At 57.9% G+C, this 18,658-nt stretch overlaps 7 protein-coding genes across 7 annotated transcripts; 2 read left to right on the top strand and 5 right to left on the bottom strand.

Annotated features, from left to right (window-relative positions):
- Positions 1 to 139: 139 nt before the first annotated feature.
- On the bottom strand, positions 140 to 2,020 carry EX895_000345 (uncharacterized protein; the record flags this gene model as incomplete). Its single annotated transcript, XM_029880946.1, has 1 exon — positions 140 to 2,020. One exon carries the CDS (start codon positions 2,018 to 2,020, stop codon positions 140 to 142), a length of 1,881 nt encoding a protein of 626 aa, XP_029742332.1.
- A 685-nt stretch (positions 2,021 to 2,705) lies between these two features.
- EX895_000344 (uncharacterized protein) lies at positions 2,706 to 4,016 on the top strand (the record flags this gene model as incomplete). Its single annotated transcript, XM_029880945.1, has 1 exon — positions 2,706 to 4,016. One exon carries the CDS (start codon positions 2,706 to 2,708, stop codon positions 4,014 to 4,016), a length of 1,311 nt encoding a protein of 436 aa, XP_029742331.1.
- Positions 4,017 to 4,996: 980 nt separating this feature from the next.
- EX895_000343 (uncharacterized protein) lies at positions 4,997 to 7,945 on the top strand (the record flags this gene model as incomplete). The annotated part of the gene is made up of 1 exon (XM_029880944.1): positions 4,997 to 7,945. One exon carries the CDS (start codon positions 4,997 to 4,999, stop codon positions 7,943 to 7,945), a length of 2,949 nt encoding a protein of 982 aa, XP_029742330.1.
- Positions 7,946 to 8,197: 252 nt separating this feature from the next.
- On the bottom strand, positions 8,198 to 9,493 carry EX895_000342 (uncharacterized protein; the record flags this gene model as incomplete). The annotated part of the gene is made up of 1 exon (XM_029880943.1): positions 8,198 to 9,493. The coding sequence occupies one exon, from the start codon at positions 9,491 to 9,493 to the stop codon at positions 8,198 to 8,200; it is 1,296 nt and encodes a 431-aa protein (XP_029742329.1).
- A 1,036-nt stretch (positions 9,494 to 10,529) lies between these two features.
- EX895_000341 (uncharacterized protein) lies at positions 10,530 to 11,192 on the bottom strand (the record flags this gene model as incomplete). The annotated part of the gene is made up of 1 exon (XM_029880942.1): positions 10,530 to 11,192. The coding sequence occupies one exon, from the start codon at positions 11,190 to 11,192 to the stop codon at positions 10,530 to 10,532; it is 663 nt and encodes a 220-aa protein (XP_029742328.1).
- A 319-nt stretch (positions 11,193 to 11,511) lies between these two features.
- Positions 11,512 to 14,757, bottom strand: EX895_000340 (uncharacterized protein; the record flags this gene model as incomplete). The annotated part of the gene is made up of 1 exon (XM_029880941.1): positions 11,512 to 14,757. One exon carries the CDS (start codon positions 14,755 to 14,757, stop codon positions 11,512 to 11,514), a length of 3,246 nt encoding a protein of 1,081 aa, XP_029742327.1.
- Positions 14,758 to 17,180: 2,423 nt separating this feature from the next.
- EX895_000339 (uncharacterized protein) lies at positions 17,181 to 18,548 on the bottom strand (the record flags this gene model as incomplete). The annotated part of the gene is made up of 2 exons (XM_029880940.1): positions 17,181 to 17,844; positions 18,361 to 18,548. 2 exons carry the CDS (start codon positions 18,546 to 18,548, stop codon positions 17,181 to 17,183), a joined length of 852 nt encoding a protein of 283 aa, XP_029742326.1.
- Positions 18,549 to 18,658: the final 110 nt, after the last annotated feature.

Genomic DNA, 18,658 nt, shown 5'->3' with positions numbered 1-18,658 from the left:
CTTGCACGTGGGAGTTGAGAATGTGCGCGATCCGGTGGGATTGCGTCGTATGATGAGAGTGTGTGTTCATGGTAACACGATATGCCGAGGCTGATGCGTCAATCGAAAGGACATCGTGGGCAGCCGGAGGCTCCACGGTCTACTCGTCGTCACTTTCGATGATGCGCTTCTTTTTGGCGATGTTCTGACTTGACGATTGAGCAGCGTCATCGTCACCCTCTGCGTCCTGCTCGTCCTCATCCGACGAGAAGGCCGGCTCCGGCCTACGCGGCTTGTCCTTGGACTCGCCAGCCGCGGCCTTCTTTCTAGCACGTTCGGCCTCCTCGATCTTTTGCTCGGCCAGCTCCATCTCATCGGGCTCGTCGTCGACCTCCATACCATCCTCGTCCTCGGACGAGCGCTTCTTCTTGCGTCGTCCGCCACCACGACCTTGACCGTCCTCATCCTCGTCATCGTCACCTTCGTCATCAACAATGAACCCGTCGTCGTCGTCTTCGGCGTAGCGTTGCGAGGCGGCAGCCCTCTTGCTTGCACCTCGACCACCACCGACGTCGTCAGCGCCGCCGCCGAGATCACTCTCATCGCTGTAGTAGTCGGCGTTGCGTGGGCCTGCACCGGCCTTCCTGCCCGAGACGTAGCGGCTCCTGCGGCGCGAATCGACGTCAAACATGTCGTCGTCAAACTTGCCGCTCTTGCGATCCTCCTTTTGACGTTCGCGGATACGCTTCTTTTCGGCATCTTTGAGCTCCTTTTCGATACGTGCCTTTTCGACTTCTGGGTCCAGAGCGCCGGCGCCAGCAGCGGTAGCCACGACACGAGCGGTCTTCTGGAAACGCAGGGCTTTGGCGATGCGGCGGTGCGTCTCGGACTGCGTATCGGCGGGGGTGAATGCGAGCGAGCCGGCGATAGGGCCTTGTGACTCCATGATTTGTTCGCGCTCGTGCGGGACCACGAGATAGGAGAGAGACTGAGCAGGACGGTTCGATGAGCCGCTCGAGCCCATGGGCATGCTCTGCGTGGCTTGGCTCACCAGCTGCGATGAAGGTCCTGCCGCCTTGGAGCTAGAACCGACTTGCTGCGGCGTATTGGTTCCCGTGTTGACGGTAGAGACGCGACCCTGTTCCGTCTGTTGTGTGATGTCGAACAGTTCACTGCCGACTTGCAGCGACATGGTGCCATCGCTCCAGCGCACGATCCTCGCATTCGATTCAGGCACCTTGGCACCATCCTCGTCGACCTGATCCGTATACCTCCATCGGATGGTGTTCGAGGTGCGGAGAAGACTAGCAGCGCCAACGTCGTTGCCAAAGCCAGAGTTGAACCCTTCATCGAGCAACATCCTTTCCTCCTGCTCCTCATCCCAGTTGTCGGCTTCAAAGGGGGTGGTGACGTAACGCAGGAAGTGAGGTATCCTCGCAAGCCAGTGTTCCTTTGTTCTTCGGACGGGCAGCTGCGGGAGCGAGAGGTGAGCCACTTCGATGTTGTCGTCCGGTTGCAGATCCTCTTCCTCGTCCTCCTTGTACTCGAGTTGGCGTCGAGCGTCCTCGTCCATCTCTTGAGATCCTTCACGGTCATAGGGGCTGCCGCTGCGGGATGATCGGTCGGATCGGTCGTCGCCTTCACGATTGGGTGAAGAGGGGCCGAGGGGCGGAGGCGCGGTCAAACCATTCGATCCGGTGGGAGGCGGAGAAGCCGATGCGGACGCAACACGCTGTCGAGGACGACGAACTTTGCGGCGGATCGCTTGATCTTCGTCATCTTCGTCGTCGTCAGAACCGCCGTTCACTGGAGCGCTTGGTTCAGCAGCTTCGCCGTTCTGTCGGCTGCTACTCCGTTGAACGGCGCGCACTTGCTCCTCGTCCTCATCATCGTCGTCTCCAAACAGAGCGTCCTCTAGGTTGCCGGTGGCACGCCCAGCTGCTGCTGCTTCAGCAGATGTCGCGGCTGGCTCGATTGTGGTTGACTCGTTGTTTGTCGCTGTTGCTGTTGCTGCGCTGTTTGCAGTCTCGTGATCCGACATGGTGCGCTGATGCCAGGTCTGTGCGGACAAGTGAGAGCGTGGATGGTCGTGTTGTGCTGCAAGTGTTGGTTGGATTCGTTGGATTCTAGGTGGTCTTATTCAGGTGGTCCTTCGCTTAGCCTATCTCCTTGGAAGACGACAGTCGAGTAGGGCCGCTGGGAAGGGATTGACAGGCCTGAGATGGCTGTGACCAAGTGTTGCCGAGCTGTTTCTTTCTGGATGATGCCGACACGAAAGCTTCCTTGCCAAATTCCTTCCCGCCGCTGCGCGCTTTCGCCTTGTTTGGCGTGGGTTGCGCTCAACGTGAAGAAAAGGGATTTCTATCGCGCGAGAAACAGAAGAGAGGTCGCACGCGCCTTTTCTGCGTGAGTTAGCCTCCACACCGCTCCGCTGAATCCCTTGCGTCACTTTTGTGGGCTGCTGCAGCGCATTGGCTGAGCATGGTTCAACGCCCAAGATGATATAGGCTCGAAGATCATGCGAATCTTCTCTCTCCCACCACAACGATATTCAAACCGCAAGTCAGACTCTGGATGACGCTCGCCTCTCTGCAAGCAGAACTCGGCAAATAGGATACCGCACTCGCAACAAGAGTTGACGAACACGACGCGCTCGGCACAACACTCTCTCCCTCACTCCGACCGACTTCGACTTGGCGCAATCTATCGCTTTCATGATGAGGACAATGCTAGCATCGGCAGCTCGGAGCGTATTGCGACATAAACCGCTCACCGCATCTTCGAGAAGGTTTTACTCGGCGTCGGCTACTGCCCTTAACTCGCATGCTCGAGGCGTTTCGAAGCAGCAACAGCAAGATCAACCTGTCGCTCGGACGGGCCTAAAGGATCTGCACCCGCTGCCCAAAGCCATGCGCGAGCAGCTTGAGAAAGCGGACGCGCCGAAAGAGCCGTATACACCTACGGGTAACTCGAACGACCCATCTGTGCATTCGAGTCGACCCGCTTCACAGCCAGCTGAGCCTGAAGTCGACCCAAGGGTAGCTGCTCCCGGTCTGGTCAATGGATCGTCTCGCGTCAAGAAACCGTCTGCTTCCAATAGCACTTCCACCAAATCAGCAGCTCGCAATTTCACTGCATCTTCTAGAAGCTTTTGCTCGGCTTCGGCTCCTGCGCTCAGCTCGCGAGCTCGAGGCTTTTCGAAGCAGCAGCAGCAACAGCCCGTGGCACGAACGGGCCTCAAGGACTTGCATCCGCTTCCCGATTCCATGCGCGAGCAGCTTGAGAAAGCGGACGCGCCGGAAGAGCCGTATACACCTACGGGAAACTCGAACGACCCATCTGTGCATTCGAGTCGACCCGCTTCACAGCCAGCTGAGCCTGAAGTCGACCCGAGTGTAGCTGCCCCTGGTCTGGTCAATGGATCTTCCTCCAGCAACGGATCTTCTGCTTCCAACAACGGATCCACCTCGTCTGGCTCTGCCTCCGCCCCGTCCAGCAACATCTCTGAGGAGTGGGGAACCAGTTTTGCAGGACTTGGCGAACGCTCCTTTAGCCGGGAGGCGATCGAGGTGCTCATGGCACCAGTCAACGAAGCTGACGTAGAGATCAAGCCGGACGGACTGATCTACCTGCCGGAGATCAAGTATCGTCGCATTCTCAACCGGGCCTTTGGGCCGGGAGGATGGGGGATGGCGCCTCGCAGCGAGACCAATGTCGGTCAGGGCATTGTGAGCCGTGAATGGGTGCTCATCTGCCAAGGACGGTTTGTCGCCACGGCCAGAGGCGAGCAAGAGTTCTTCAAACCATCCGGAGTGCCTACTGCGTCCGAGGGGGCCAAGTCGAATGCGCTGATGCGATGCTGCAAGGATTTGGGAGTCTCTTCGGAGCTGTGGGACCCTCGCTTCATTCGACAGTTTCGTAAGAAGCACTGCATTGAGGTATGGGCGCAGGATACGGCTGGTAAAAAGAAGAAGCTGTGGCGTCGCAAGGATGACCCGCCCTTTGAGTATCCTTGGAAGGAGACTGGTACTGCTTGAAGGGGCGGTGCAAATATGCAAATACGCATCTCAAGAGGCTCTAAAACATTCTCTCCGCTCCTGATCGAAATCACAGTCCTCGTAGAAGACTTGTAGGAACAGCACTCATAATGTTGCTCTTGATCGGTCTTTAGCATGGCATGAAATGAGATGAGATGAGAGTTGGCGGCGAGCAAGATCGCATGCCTACTATGCCCAATACCTGCGTAAAGGATGAACGTCTAACGGCTCGATCACGACCGGTGCGAACCCGATTCGTGATTTCGTTGAATGGATTTTGCAGTTGACAGTGCGCAGAGGCCAGTCTTTCTTTGCCCTTTTCGCGAAAGCGAGAGTGTGTGTGTGTGCGCGCTGCTGCTGCTGGGCTTCGATTTTGTTGACACTCTGAAAATGCATCCGGAAGCAAGGTGACTGCGACTGAGTAGTGTGGACCGTACGAAACAAGCTTTTGCAGAGATAGAAGGCTGGGTTTGAGACTGGCTCTAGCGTCCGTCCAATCAGACTCGCTTCGATGCGTTACCATCATCTCGTTCAACTCGACTTTGATCAACCAACACCATTCCATCTCTCGAGATACCCCGACACTTATCGAGCCCTCACGGCATACCTCGTTTTCTGGTGATCGCACGTTCAAACACAAGCAACCCCTACTCGCAGGTTTTCTTGCGGCTCGCCTTCTTTTCGTATTGCGAATCTGCATCTGGGACCTTCACCGAGATCGCAACAGCCTCAAAAGCTCTCAGGATTATTTCTACTCATACAGAGACCCAACAGATAACCACCGACCCACCTGTATAACCACGATCTCTTCGTGCAAAGGATTTCGATAGACCACCCAGTCGTGATTGGTATTTGATACTCAAGCAGCTACCGCAACATCCATCTAAAGCTACTGGACAGCATCTTGGCAAAGGCACTAGGACTCGGACAATCCTAGTCTGCCTCTCCATATCTGTTCTGATAACACCATCCACCTCAGCATGGCAGCCGGACCTCCGCCCGGTCTCGGCATTGCAGCACCACCAGCTGCAGCATTACCACCTAACCCATTCGGCGCAAACGGCTCCCAAGCTGCCGCCAACAACAACAGATCGCCTCTCGCCCCCCATGCAGCTGCTCAAACAACAGCCACCTATCAGCGCCCTGCCGACTGCCCACGTGTCTACGGCAGAGGCCTGCTGCTAGCCTACAGCTCCTCCGCCTTGGTCGTCAAACCGACCAACATGGCCTCTCTCCGCGACTGGTACGGAGAGTGGGAGCCTTACCACCACAAGTCCGCCTACAACTACCGCGACACCCCACGACGAGTCCATGTGGACGACTCGGCATCTCACGCAGCCGAGCCCGAAGAAGGCGCCAACAATGGTGGCATCGTCGGAGGCGCACTGGGAGGATTCGGTCCCAGGAGGGAAGGCGCAGGTGCACGCTTTGGCGGGAGGAGGAACGAAGACCGTGAACGTGGCGAAGGACTCCGTCTGGGCGAAGTGAGCGGTCGCCGAGTCGCCCCTGCGGGCAAGAACCCATTCGGCCAGATCTCAGCGAGCGGCACTTTCAAACCGGCAGGCACACCAGGCGGCGGTCGAGGTCCCCCTCGAGACGGTCATCTCGAGACACTCGGTGAAGGGCGTCGCTCTGGCATGGGCGAGCGCTCCACTTCTTATGGCAAGGATAGGATGCGTGACATCCTTCCTGACGATAGGAGGCGTGACCTCGCTCGCGACAGACGTCGAGGCGAGCGTGGATTGGACGCTGATGACAGCCGCGAGGAGGGCGAGATTATCGACTCGCCTCGCACTCGTCGCACTGGCGGAGCTGATACTGCCTCGGATTGGCGAAGGCCTGGCGACCGAGACCGTGCTGGTCCCTTTTCCAGCATCGCATCCGATCGCCTGCGGCCCAGTGAGCGACGTGGTGCTCAGCGCTCTGGTGGTGCTCCTTGGTCTGGCGATGCTGACGACAACCCAGCGTGGCTTGAGGACGACTCTGACCCCTTACCCGTGGACAATCGTGCCCCCTTCGGCCAATTTGGTAGCCGTCGCAGAGACGGTCTCGATGATTCGCGCGGCGACGACACAGCAGGCGCCGTCGACAGTATCCAGGCATTCAAAGCGCAGATGAAAGAACGAGAACGTCGCGAGAGGCTCGCAAGAGGTGAACCCGAGCCGGCTGACAACACGGGTTCCTATGATGGCGCCCGACGCGCATCGATCGGCGTGGACCGCGATGCTTCTGGAGAGTATCCGTTTGGCAGCGAAGGAGCTTCTCACCAGTCCGAGATGGAAGCAATTCGTCAAGAAATGATGGCAGCTGCCAACCAGCGCTCCTCTTCGGGCGGCGCTTCGCTGTACGACAGCATCTCAAACAGTCACGGCGGTTCTGGCGCTGAAGGAGCCGGCCCACCCGGTCTTCCTGTCCGGTCCAGTCGATTCGCCCGCTTCTTCGACGGTCGAGGGGCGGCTCCGCGTGACCCACAAGCTGCCGCTCTGGCTGCGCAGCAAAAGATGCTCGAATCCATGGGCAGCCGTGTCTCGGACGACAAGGACTCGTCGGCCGGCAACTTGCAAAGCCCGCAGTCGCCTCCGAACGCCTCTTCGTCCTCGATCAACATTTCGGAGCTCTTCAGCAAGACCTCGATCCGCGACAAGGGAGATGGAGCGCAGAAAGATGCCTCGGGCAAGAATGTCTCGGAGGCAGACCAGCAGAGCATGCAGAAGCTCATGGCCATGCTGCAAGGCGGTGGCGGAAGTGGCGCCGGGACGCCTACGCTAGGCAAAGGTGCTGACGCCGAATCGGCTGATCGACTCCAGGAGTTTTTGCGCAGCCAAGGACGTGGCGGCGAAGAGGGCGCCAACGAACGCCCTCGAAGCATTGTCTCTCCTGGACTGCCGTCGGCCGAAGTGCACCGCCACCATGGTCTGGACGCTCGATCTCCTCATTCTTACCATCAACACCAGCGAGAATCGAGCACGTCGGCTGCACTTGGCGGACAACATCACCAGCAGATGCCTCTTCAGCAGCACCAGCACCATCAACAACAACAACAGCAGCAGCAGCAGCAGCAACAACACCAGCACGAGCAGTATCCTCAGTATCAGCAGGCACAACAGCAGCAGCGATCCGAATCCCCGGCTATCGGTGGCGCCGGAGGAGGTGCTTACAACGACCCTCGTCAGCAGTTGGGCGGACTCGCCTCTCCTACCAGTCCCGCTGGACCGGGCGTTGGATCGCCTGGCCCTGCTCCCGGGATGGGAAACTTTGGTGGCTTCCCCGGCGGCATTCCTGGACGTCCGCCGCCTCCCGGTATGGACCCTCGTCTAATGGCCCGTCCCCCCATGGGCGCCGGTCCAGGATACCAGCAGATGCCGCCTCACATTGCCGCCAGTCTCGGCCTTGCTCGTGGACCTCTGCCACCGGGAATGGGTAACATACCTCCTCCACCGCCCATGGGCGTACCCGGTGGACAGCGCGGCCCTGGCCCCAACGGCGCCTTCCCGCCTGGCTTCGCCCCCCCTTTCCCCGGTGGCCGCCCTCCTCCTCCCGGCATGCCCCCGCAGCTGTACCAGCAGCTCATGAGCATGCCCCCACACATCCAGCAGCAGGTGCTGGCAGGCCAGGGCTTCCCACCCGGCATGCCGATGCCTCGATCGCCGTACGACATTTCAGGCACGCCGGGCAGTCAGAACGGCACCGGTGGCGCCGCGGGTGCCGACGGCCGAAGGTCGCAGTCCCCCGCCGCTGCGCAGTTCCCGTACTATGCAGCTGTGCAACAGGGTCCACCGGGTGCGAACGCGTCGCCTCACCAGCCGCACCAGCAGCAGCAGCAGCAACAGCAACAGCAGCAGCAGCAGGTCAACGTCGGCTCGCACGCCATCAATGGCGCTAACCTCATGGCTCTGCTCAGCGGAGGTCGGAATACGCCCACGTCCTAAGATGCCGCACCGAGCAGCTTGTCTCTTTCCGAGGCGGAGCGACTCGTGCGCATCCGAGCTCTCCTCTTTGTCCTCTCACGCTGTCTGGAGAGAGGTTCGGGTTTCAGATTTTCAAGTTCATTCTCTTCTCTTGCTCTCTTTCATTTTTTTCTACTGAAGCGTGTGCTGTGTGGTCTGGGTGCGGGGGTGGCATGGTTTCTGATTGTACGCCTGTGTGCTGTGCCAGAAGCGAACATTTAGGGTTAACCTAAGTTAGGCCTTCAGCTGCTGGTTGAACTCCCTGCCAATAAGCATCCTCCGGATCTCCTGCGTTCCCGCACCGACGGTATACAGCCTGGCGTCGCGCCAGAAGCGCGCGACGGGGTACTCGTTGGTATACCCGTTCCCGCCACACATCTGCATGGCGTCGGTGGTGATCTCAACACACCTGTCGGACGAATATAGGATACTGCCGGCGCAGTCGCGCCTGCTGATCTTGCCCGCATCGCACGCGCGCCCCACGGCGTAGACGTAGCTCCTGGCGGCGTTGAGCTTGGTGTACATGTCGGCGATCTTGCCCTGCAGCAGCTGGAACTCGGCGATGGGCTGGCCGAACTGCTTGCGTTCGTGTGCGTAGTTGACCGCATAGTCGAACGCGGCTTGAGCAATGCCGAGCGGCCCGCCAGAGAGGACGAGGCGCTCGAGGTCCAGGCCGGACATGAGCACGGCCGCGCCACGGTTCACTTGGCCGAGCACGTTCGAGGTGGGGATCTCGACGTTGTCAAAGTGGATCGGCGCCGTGTCGGAGCCGCGCATGCCGACTTTGTCGAGCTTGGAAGCGACGCTGAAGCCCGGTGTGTCGCGCGGGACGATGAACGCCGTGATGCCCTTGGAACCTGCCCGCGGCTCGGTCTTGGCGTACACGATGAATGTGCTCGAAACCGGCGCGTTGGTGATCCACATTTTGCCGCCGTTGAGGACGTACTTGTCACCCTTGAGAGTGGCCGTGGTCGTCATCGAGACAACGTCCGATCCGGCGTCGGGCTCAGACATGGCCAGACTGCCCACTTTCTTGCCGCTGATGAGATCGGGAAGGTACTTTTCCTTCTGCTCCTGCGTTCCGTGCCGATTGAGCTGGTTGACACACAGGTTCGAGTGGGCTCCATAACTAAGCGCTACCGAGCCAGACGCGCGCGACAGCTCCTCCATCACAATCGTGTGATCCAGATACCCCTTACCCAATCCCCCGAACTCCTCAGGCACCGTGATGCCAAGCAACCCCATATCGCCTAGCTTGGTCCAGATGTCCTTCGGACTCGCATTGTCGCGGTCGATCGCCGCTGTTTTCTCAGCAGGCAGCTCGGCAGCAACAAAGGACGACACGGCTTCGCGGAGCTCGAGCTGATCGTCCGTGAGGCCAGCTACATCCGTGTTGTAGAATGTGGTTGTGTAGGGTCGACGTGTGACGGCAGCGGTCCTGGTGGCGGAGGCGGAGGCGCAAGCGGCCATGAGGGGTGTGCGCTGGCGCAAAGGCGTCCTCAACGCTGTTCGGAGGGCAGACATCGACATCTTTTGCAAGCAACCAAATGTGGGACTGCTCTTGAGGTCTCTTTGCTGTGCTGAGGTGGTATTCGGGACGATTCGAGGAGCGACGATGAAAACGCAGCTTAGTCGAGAGAAAGGAACGAGAGAGAGAGAGAGAGGTGGTGGCGCGGGAAGGATGCCCGGCTAACTCGAGCTCGGTCAAGTCGAGTGAGCGGGCCAAAGCCTCGTTCGGTGCACTTTCCCCTCGAGAACCGGTAGGCGCGCAGCTTCGCTTTTAGCGGGGCAGGCATGGGGACCCCGCCTTTTTCGTTTCGGGTGTGAAACTGGAGCTCTCCACTGTCTCGCCCGAAACACCACTTCCAGCCCGCACAAAAACATAGTCTTGCATTGAATGTCGATCCATTTCGCCCACGCCAGAGCGCGCGTGGGACATCGATGTGCGTAACCGTGGGTCTCCAAGACTTGGTGGTCTGTTATGGGGAGGCAGACTGAACTCCAGATCCCACCAATCTGCAGTGGTTATTGTTTACTGATAAAAAAGGCATCGAGTATAAGTGGCACCAAAAAGAGGGGCCGCGAGCAGCACACAGATCTAACAAGGATGCACGTGCCTCCAGACACCCTCGCTCACAAAGCAATTCAACACACACACCCCACCGAAGAAAACACGGAGAAACAAGTGTGTGACCATGACGCACGACAGGAGAACGGATGCAGTACAAAGAGCAAAGCAAGAGCAAAACACCGAAATACAAAAAGAAGATAGAACGAGAAGACACGAAAGCGTAAGAAACCAGTGACATGTGCGTTCCCGAGAGCAAGGAATGAAACGACTCGGTGTGCCGAAAAAGTGCTAAGGGTATGTGGAGTATGTGAGACGGAAACGGTGACATGAAAAAGGACCCGATGGAATGGTGAAGACTGATCCGCATGAGGCAAGGGTGTAAGAAGCAGATCGCATCGTCCTACGTAGGTACGCTTCGTAATGCTTGGAGTGGGTATAGGTTGAAAAGAAAGTGTCAAGAGGCAATTGGGTTGGACGGCGCCAGAGTCACCCTTTTCAGTACTTGAGCTGTGATGGATCAACGAGTTTGCCAGCAACGAGCACTGTCTTGCTGTCAGCCTTAGATGAGCTGTCCATTCGTTGGCCTTGGTGTGAAGCGGCTCCGATTTCTGCCAATGACGATGGCCGCTGCGATGGAACGCCCAGCACCGAACACGTCAATCGATACTTGGCTCGAACTTTCTCGAGTAGCGTCAACATGTCGAGCTTGGCCAACTCGGCGTCGTCGTTATTTGCATCCGCGTCGGCATCGGCATCGGCATCCGCGTCAGCGTTCATTTCGACATCTGCGACATCGTCTGCTGCGGCAGCTTGGCCGAGTTCAAGCGATGGGTCCGAGGAAGTGTTGGTCATGGGAAAGAACGAGATGAGCCTCTCGAGGCCGGCCAGGTGCTGGATCTGCTTGGTTTGCTTCCGCGAGCTGTGTCCAGCCGCTTCCGCCCGTTCCAAGCATTCCCTCCACACCTCGGCCATGCCTCGGTAGAACCCCACCTCGTCCCAGAGCTCAAACCCTTTGTTGCGTCCAAGCTCGCGTCCCTCGAAAGTGCCATGCAGTGCGCCATGGTCAAAGCCTTGCTGATAGCCCTCTTGATACGCGGTCTCTTCGACATTGTTGATCGCATCAATGTCAAAGTCGATGGGGTCGATGGTCTCTGACATAGTTGGTGAAGGCGCAATCGACCTGATGTTCTGAAGTCACAAGGCGACGGACAGTGATGATGATAACGATGACGATGATGATGATGATGACGATGATGATGCTGGTCAGGAGGAAAGCCGTGTGGAGGAAAAAAGCTGCCAATTTGTGAAGCCTTTTCGTTGGACCCCCTTTTTCTGAGCCCGAAAAAACTTCGGTTTTCGGAACGACTGAACGGCGCGCTCCGAAGCTCTCTTTTCGCTCGCTGAAGCCAAGCTTGAAGAAGGAAGCACTTCTGCTTTCAAACGTAACAAGCACCATTTGTCGGCTCAAAGCGACCGATCAAGAGTTCAGGGTGCTTCCACCACCAGCACCGGAACCAGCGCCATTCATCGCCGCGTTCAAGTTCATTCGAAACAGAGGGTTCTTGCTGAAACTCAGACGAATCCCGCCGTTTTTGATGGCGCCACCGAGCGAGTGTCCGTTGAGCTCCGACATGGCCTTGGAGGCGGTGTGCACGTCTTCGAACTCGACAAAGCACATAGGTCCGTTCGATTTGAGCCGAAACGAGATCTGTCGGAAGCCACGGCAACTGCCAAACACGCCTCGAAGATGATCCTCGATCTGAGCAAGGACGGCGCTCGAGGCGTTGCTCGGCAGATTACCGACAAACAGCGTGTTGACCGGAGGATGGTTGTCGCCGACCACGTTGCGGCCACCCGTGGGGTTCGACGGATCTGGGCTCGACGCTCGCTGTGGTGGCTTGACGCCGTCGTCATCAGCCGGGGGAGACCCAAGCCTGAGCGAACCGAAGCGCGTAGTCACCGAGGGTTGCTGTGCATCCGTCGTGGCTGCTGCTGCTACCGCCGAAGCCGAAGCCGAAGCCGTTGTCTCAGGGCCCGCCGAGGACGTCGTCGAGCTTGATCGAATATTGTCCGCTTTCACGGCTTCCTCTGGCTTGATCCCGCTTCCGGACGCTGTCGCCAGACCAGGCGTTGCAGCAACCTGCTCTGTACTGATGGTTCCAGCAGAGGTGTTTCGAGACACTTGCCTTTGAAAGCCAGGTCGCTGTGGTCCTCCTGTGGTATTTGCAGCAGCTACGGTAATGTAAAGTCCCGGCGGCGGAGAACCAACAGCAGGCCAATCGGGTCTGGGGACGTTCTGTGCGTTGAAGCTCGGTGCTACTCCGCCTCCTTGAGCGCCTCGCGACGATGCCGACACAGGTGCAGCGCCGCTTTCGGGTCCGTAGTAGTCGATCGGACCCAGAGATCCGCCCCACTTTTCTGCGCCGGCGACGCTTTGCTGTTGCTGCTGCTGTTGCTGTTGCGACGATGCTTGCTGAGATGGTCCTGTGAGTCGCGTTGCTTGCTCTACTCCACCGGAGGAACGCAGAGCTGCAGTACCCGCCTGGCTGAAGAAATCAGATCCTCCAAACATCTCGTGCGGGGACAGAAGGTCGCCTGGTGTCGATGTAGGCCCGTTGAACGGCTCGAAGCTGCCGGGACCTTTGCCGAATGGTCCAAAAGGCCCAACCTGTCCACCGGGACCGTTAATCTGGGGACCAGCACGTGGATCGAACGGTCCACCGAGAGCAAAGGGAGGAGGAACAGATTGACCAGCAGCAGCGCCAGTCGATCCAGCGCCTGAACCGATGGCACCCATGCCCGGAGGCGGAGGCATGGGTGCGCTGCCGCCATCGGCAAATCCGGGTGCAGACAGGACAGGACGCTGCTTGGTGTGAAGATTCTTCTTGGCCATCTCGGTCTTGAGAACGCAGCCCTTCTCTAGATCAACCTTGCGTCCATTGAGTGCATCTCGTGCTTCGAGCGCCTCTGCGCGAGTGCGAAATTTGGCAAACCCGATAATTTGCTTTATCTTGCCGGCGGCTGCAGCCGCCGAAGCACTGTTGACAGACCCCGCGGCGCCCAGTCCTGGCGCACCCAGGGAATTGGACATGCCGGGCATGCTTGCCATGGATGAGAATGCATCGCTTCCTCCTGCCCGGCCGAGACCCAAAGAAAGGCCCTGTTCGTCCCAGCCGGGTCCTGTGTTGCCTCCCAGGTCGAAGCCTGGCATATTGACGGCTTGATACGGACCACCCGGTCCCGCCGACAGCGGCCCACTGCCATCCGACAAGCGTCCATTAGGACCAATGGCGCCGAGGCCAGCTGGGATCTTGAGCGTAGAGGCCTCAAAGCCCTTGGCAAAGAGGAACATGTTGGCGAATTCTCGCTCAGTCATGTCGTCTGGAAAGCCAACGATGAAGACGGTGGTAATCTCCTCGGGTGGACCCCCCTGAGTTGCGATGCTAGCGGCGTTGCCAATGCTACCCTGGAGACCGAGCTGGTGGTGATACTGCTGTTGCTGCTGCTGCTGCAGTGGTCCGAGCGGAGGCTGGTGCGAGGATTGTTGCTGCTGCTGCTGCTGCTGTTGTTGTTGTTGTTGTTGTTGTTGTTGTTGTTGTTGTTGTTGTTGTTGTTGTTGTTGTTGATGGTGGAGTTGGGCCTGCATCTGCATGTGTTGGTGGTGCAGCTGCATCATGCTGCGTGGACTGAGATTGCCTGGATTTGGCAAGCCGAGCATCGCATTACCCCCGGCGGGTCCGAAGGGGGAACGAGCTTGGAAGTCATCGTGACCTACGCTGCGAGGATTGGCGCCCATCTGCGAAGGAAAGTCATCGCGTCCACCTGCTGCATAGTGTCCTGGCGACAGCCCGAATCGATGTGAGATGAGGTCCTGCTCGTGACTGGTGGACAGTGTGAAACCTGTTCGAGAATCAGTGCTGGAACCGGATCGGAAGGCGACGTTCATTGGATCCGAGGTGGAGAGGGCAGCTGCATTGGCGCCCTTTGATGCTTCTGATGGGGCAAGGCTGGCAGTGCCATTGGGGGAAAAGAGCTCGTTGTAACCGAGGAAGGGTTCGGCGGCGGTACTTGACGTGGAAAGACCCGAGTGCAATGACGGTTTGCGTTGTGCTGCGATGGATGTGCCTGCATTCGTCGTACTGCTGGAGACCTGGCCAATGGAGTTCCACCTTTCACCTGGATCACCAATGGGAAAATTGAAAGAGCGCCTTGTCGGAGATGGCGAGCGTGCTCCTGAATTGCTTGCTGGCAACCCAGCAGACTCGCCAATGGGCTGGGGCGACATAAGTCGTGGATAAGGCTGCATGGGTCTAGGTGCGGCGACTGCGGTTCGGTCAGCGTGAGCCAGTGGAGGCGACGAGTGGAAGGGCAAGGCAGAGGATGATGCGAATTGATCCGGTGCAAGGCCGGACGGACCAGTGGTTGCTGTTGCTGCTGACCTCGAGGAAGAGGGCACGGGGGCGAGAAATCCGGGAGGAGGAAGGCCCGTACGCAAAGATGAGGGTGGTACCGAGAACGTCGCTTGATCGACGTGCGAAGAGCGGTCCAGAAGTTGAGCGCCGTCTGGCATCGTCCGGGGCACGGCCAGAGGATGATGAGATCGCGCCGATGCAGCCGAGATTGGCGGTTCGGAGCGGGGATGGCTGTATTGCTCGTCGTGAGCGTCTACAAAGAATGCCGAGAGTAGCGTAGAAGATGGGTGTGGGGCTACGATGGTAGACATGGACGCCCCGCTAGAAGGGCAAACAGGTAGCGATGCGCAGCAGGACAGGACTTGGTCGAAGTCTTGCAACAGGTGCGGACAGAGTCGAGCCAGGCAAGGGGTGGTGTCTACAATCTGACGGCGGCTCGAACGACGGAAGATAGATGGAGCAAGTGTCGAGCTGGTGTGCTTGATGGATCTATGCTAGATTGGATGTTGTTGTATCAGAACAAGTTGGACGACGTCGAAGAGGTGGAATTCCATACCAGCAACCCGGCCAGTCGCAAAAGTGTCGCCAAAAGGTGTACGTCGCTGATGATGATGGTGCCCGAGATCAATGATGCGAGGTGATGCGGATGCAATGCAATGAAATCAGGAACGACCGGGTTCTACGGATGGACCCTTGCGCAAAAAAATAAAGTTGGTAGTTGCAATTTTTCGGGTGCAAGGCGACGAGTGGTGGAGGCGCAGGCGCGTGTTGCGTTTCCGATATGACAGGCGTCGGAGAATGCGAGGTGGGTTTGCTTGCGAGTGGACGACAAGGAGAAGACAGATGCGATAACAGAGTGGACCGAAAGGGGAAAAGGATGAGGAGGGACGGTGTGCAATGCAAAGGAAGGGAACAAGGGAAACGGCGAGGATGATGGTAGTAGAAGAGTAGGTCCGCACGAGAGAGGAAGCGCAAAGGTGAAAGGAAGTCGGAAGTGAGGAACCACCACCACAAAGAGGGGGGAATTGAGGGGAACAGGCGAAAGTGCCTGAGACCCGGTAAAAAAAAACAGGGTCGCGGTAGGACGCGAGCGTTGAGCGAGCAGGACCAACGGAGGGAGGAGAGGGGGCAAACAGGCGATCCAGCCTAGCGAACATAGATGGCAGGGTTGGTGTGGCTGAGCGAGCGCGCCGCGGTCGTGTAAAGAGGTCGTGGCGGACGGGCACAGGGTGCGAGCGAGCAGGCGAGCATGCGTGCATCCGAGTCGGATGGATCTGTGAATTGCACGTACTGCTGTACTGTACTGTACTGTACTATACCGTACCGTCCGTCCATCCAGGACGGGATACCCAAGACACGGCGGGGTGCCAGGGCAAGCTAGCACAGCGACAGATCCAGCAACAAAACTCACTTGGGCGGCGCACATGGGCATTTCGCCAGTGTGGTTGCCACTCCTTTTTTGACAGCTGAGCGTCAAAAGTCGACTGAATGCGGCGCCGCACTTTTCGACTGGTGCGGTGATAGACAGAGACAGATCCCTGGACAAGGCAAAAACACAGTCCAGGCAGTTGAGCAGTGTACTCTAGCTTTCATTCGTGCTTAAACTAGAGGAGGGTCCTCTGCTCTCGTGCCTATTCGTCGCGTCTCGTGTTTTACAACCCGAAAAGGTCGCGTCTCCCAACCAGGTTTCGGTGCGCTTTGGCTCGACAGGGTCCTTTTTGCTTTTTGTTTGCTGTCTGGCAAGGTTGACGTTGGGTAATACCCTCATCGAAAGCGCCTCGAAAGCGCCTCTCTACCACTATGCCAAAGTTGATTGAAAAGGAAGGGCGGTAGGTACGCAATGCAGCGACAATATAAGAAGTCCATCCTCTGAGAGGCACAAGCAGGGCCCAGCGCGATCGGGAAGAGCTCGCCTAGGCGAAAGGGGCACACGACGCGTTCTCGGTCTTGGTGTGTGTCCGTGGCGTTGATTGCTGGGTTTTGCTCTTTTGCCAGATCAGAGCTTTCGAGCTTGTTTCTTTGAAAGAACGCTTCAAGTTGTGGATCGGAGTCCACCTTCAGAGTTCCAAAAAGCAAGCCAAGATCCGTCAAGAGCAATTCAAACAATGCAGCTCTGAGCCGCCGATCCGATGTCGTGTGCTCCTGTCCACACCTCAGCAAGGTGAGAGGACAGCAGTTCCAGATATTGGTATCATTGAAAACAAGCCTTGTCGGAAACCTATGAGCAGATCTTCCCAAGTCGAACTCCTGATTGACTTAAGACGAAAGCTCAGCAACAGCACGCAATGGCCTATTCGACACTCAAAAAATGTCGACAACAACGACTCCTGTGTCTCGACAGTCAGGGAAGGAAGAGGGGGGGGGGCTGTCTTGGCTACCATGAGTACGCCTCTAGACGATCAGCATACATCAACATCGAGCGCCTAGACCGCGCCAGAACGCCATTACGAAGAGTCAAGTATCCACGTGCCAGCTGTCTCTGCGAAACCACTCTCCTACTTGCTTGGGACTGAGTGCACAGCGACTCGAAGGATATTCGCTTTGCCACACAGCGCAAGCATTCAGCATCAGGTAACATAACGTTCAAGTGAGAATGCACGGGAATTGGAAGCCGAGACTGATGCATGATATATGGTACAGAAACAGGGAAAGAAATGCAGATCAAGGCGCTTCTTTCAGGGGGAGATGCCAGAAAATGGCCCAGAGCCTCACCTCAGCGAATGGGAGACGGCATCTATGCGCGCAAAAGAGGCGACTGGGCCTGGGCGAGGAACTTGTGCATCTGGTCTAGCGTGATCTCCTCGCGGATGACGCTGGCCTTGATCTCGTTGTCCGGGTTGGCCGGCACGCTGACAGTCCCCTCGGCGAGCTTCCAGCCCGGTTGTGCGTTGATGAACTCTTGCAGCTGCGAGCCCGAGAGGTTGAGGTAGCTGCCGATGCGCTTCTCGCTGATCGAGGTGAATGAGCCCTTGACCGAGTTGAGGGCGACCTTGCGTGCTGCATTTTCGAACTCGCTGATCTTGGCGGCGTACTCGCGCACATCCGAGTATGGTTCGCTTGCGAGCGTCGACCAGAACTCGCGGAATCGTGCTTGGAAGAGCAACGTGTTCAGCTCCGAGAGGCGAACAATCAATGGGTCGGTCAGGTGTCCCGCAGAGGCCACGTCCTTGGGCTTCTCGACCACGTCGTCCTCATCGTCTTCGCCGGCGAGCGAAGCGGCGTCATCTGCGTTAGTGGCGCTGGCCTCCTTCTCGGCCTTGACCGGGATTGTGGGCAATGGCGCCTCGCCGAGCAAGGAGAGGCAGAGGCTGAAGTCGGGCAGAGGGGCAGCAACGAGCGCCTTGAGCAGGATGTTGATCACGACCACGTAGTTGAAGTCGGCGGGGTTAAATTGGTAGCTGTTGGGATGAGCAGAGTCGCAGCAGGGCGTCAGTTTCTTTACTACCACACACGGTCTTGCTAGCGTCGGTCCAATTCGCACGGCACGGGCCACACCTTGGAGAGACCTGTTACTGTTTAGCGCGTCTCTCCCCTCTGCACCTTGAGCATCGAGCGGCGGTCGAGAAACAAGCTGGTCGTGGCGTATCAGATAGAGCTAATATAGATGCACGTCATCGGCAATCCGGGGCTTCACTCCCAGAGAACCAGTCGCTTTGCATTTTTGGTAACGTGTGATCATCCTATGAAGTAGTCTGCTGCTGCTCTCGAGCAGAAGGTTGTGGTTGCGATGAGCGTGCCTCCAGCCGTGTCGTTCAATTCCAATCCCGCGTACTGCTGCGAGTGTGTCGCTAATGAGACTGTGATGCGGAGAGACTGCGATGCCGATTTGTTCAAGGTGCAGGGTGGTACGTGCGATGCAATGTGCCGAGGGATGGTGCTCTAGTCCGTTGGATATTTTTTTTTTTTTCACTTACAGTTTGAGGATGGCGAGGTTTGCAAGGAGGTCGTACGAGCCGTCATCGAGCTGCTGGGCAAGGTAGTCGTGCAAGACGTCGAGGTTCTGAGGATTGTATCGGTCGACGCCCGAGATGAGCTGTTCGATGTGCTCGGGTCGCGACGACGGCGAGACCCACTGAGATGCGCTGGCGGATTCGGAAGCCATGTTGTGAGTAATGCGATGCTGGCCGGTGATGGTGATGGTGGATGGTGATCAGTGATGGTCGACGTGGTGCAACAGTTTGTGGTGCCCGCAGCTGAGCCAGCGAGCGAGAG

This window comes from Sporisorium graminicola, chromosome SGRAM_1 (genome assembly GCF_005498985.1).
Source record: "Sporisorium graminicola strain CBS 10092 chromosome SGRAM_1, whole genome shotgun sequence".
NCBI classification, from domain to species: Eukaryota; Fungi; Basidiomycota; class Ustilaginomycetes; order Ustilaginales; family Ustilaginaceae; genus Sporisorium; species Sporisorium graminicola.
Note: the sequence above shows the minus strand (reverse complement) of the source record. Positions and strands in the feature narration are given on the sequence as shown.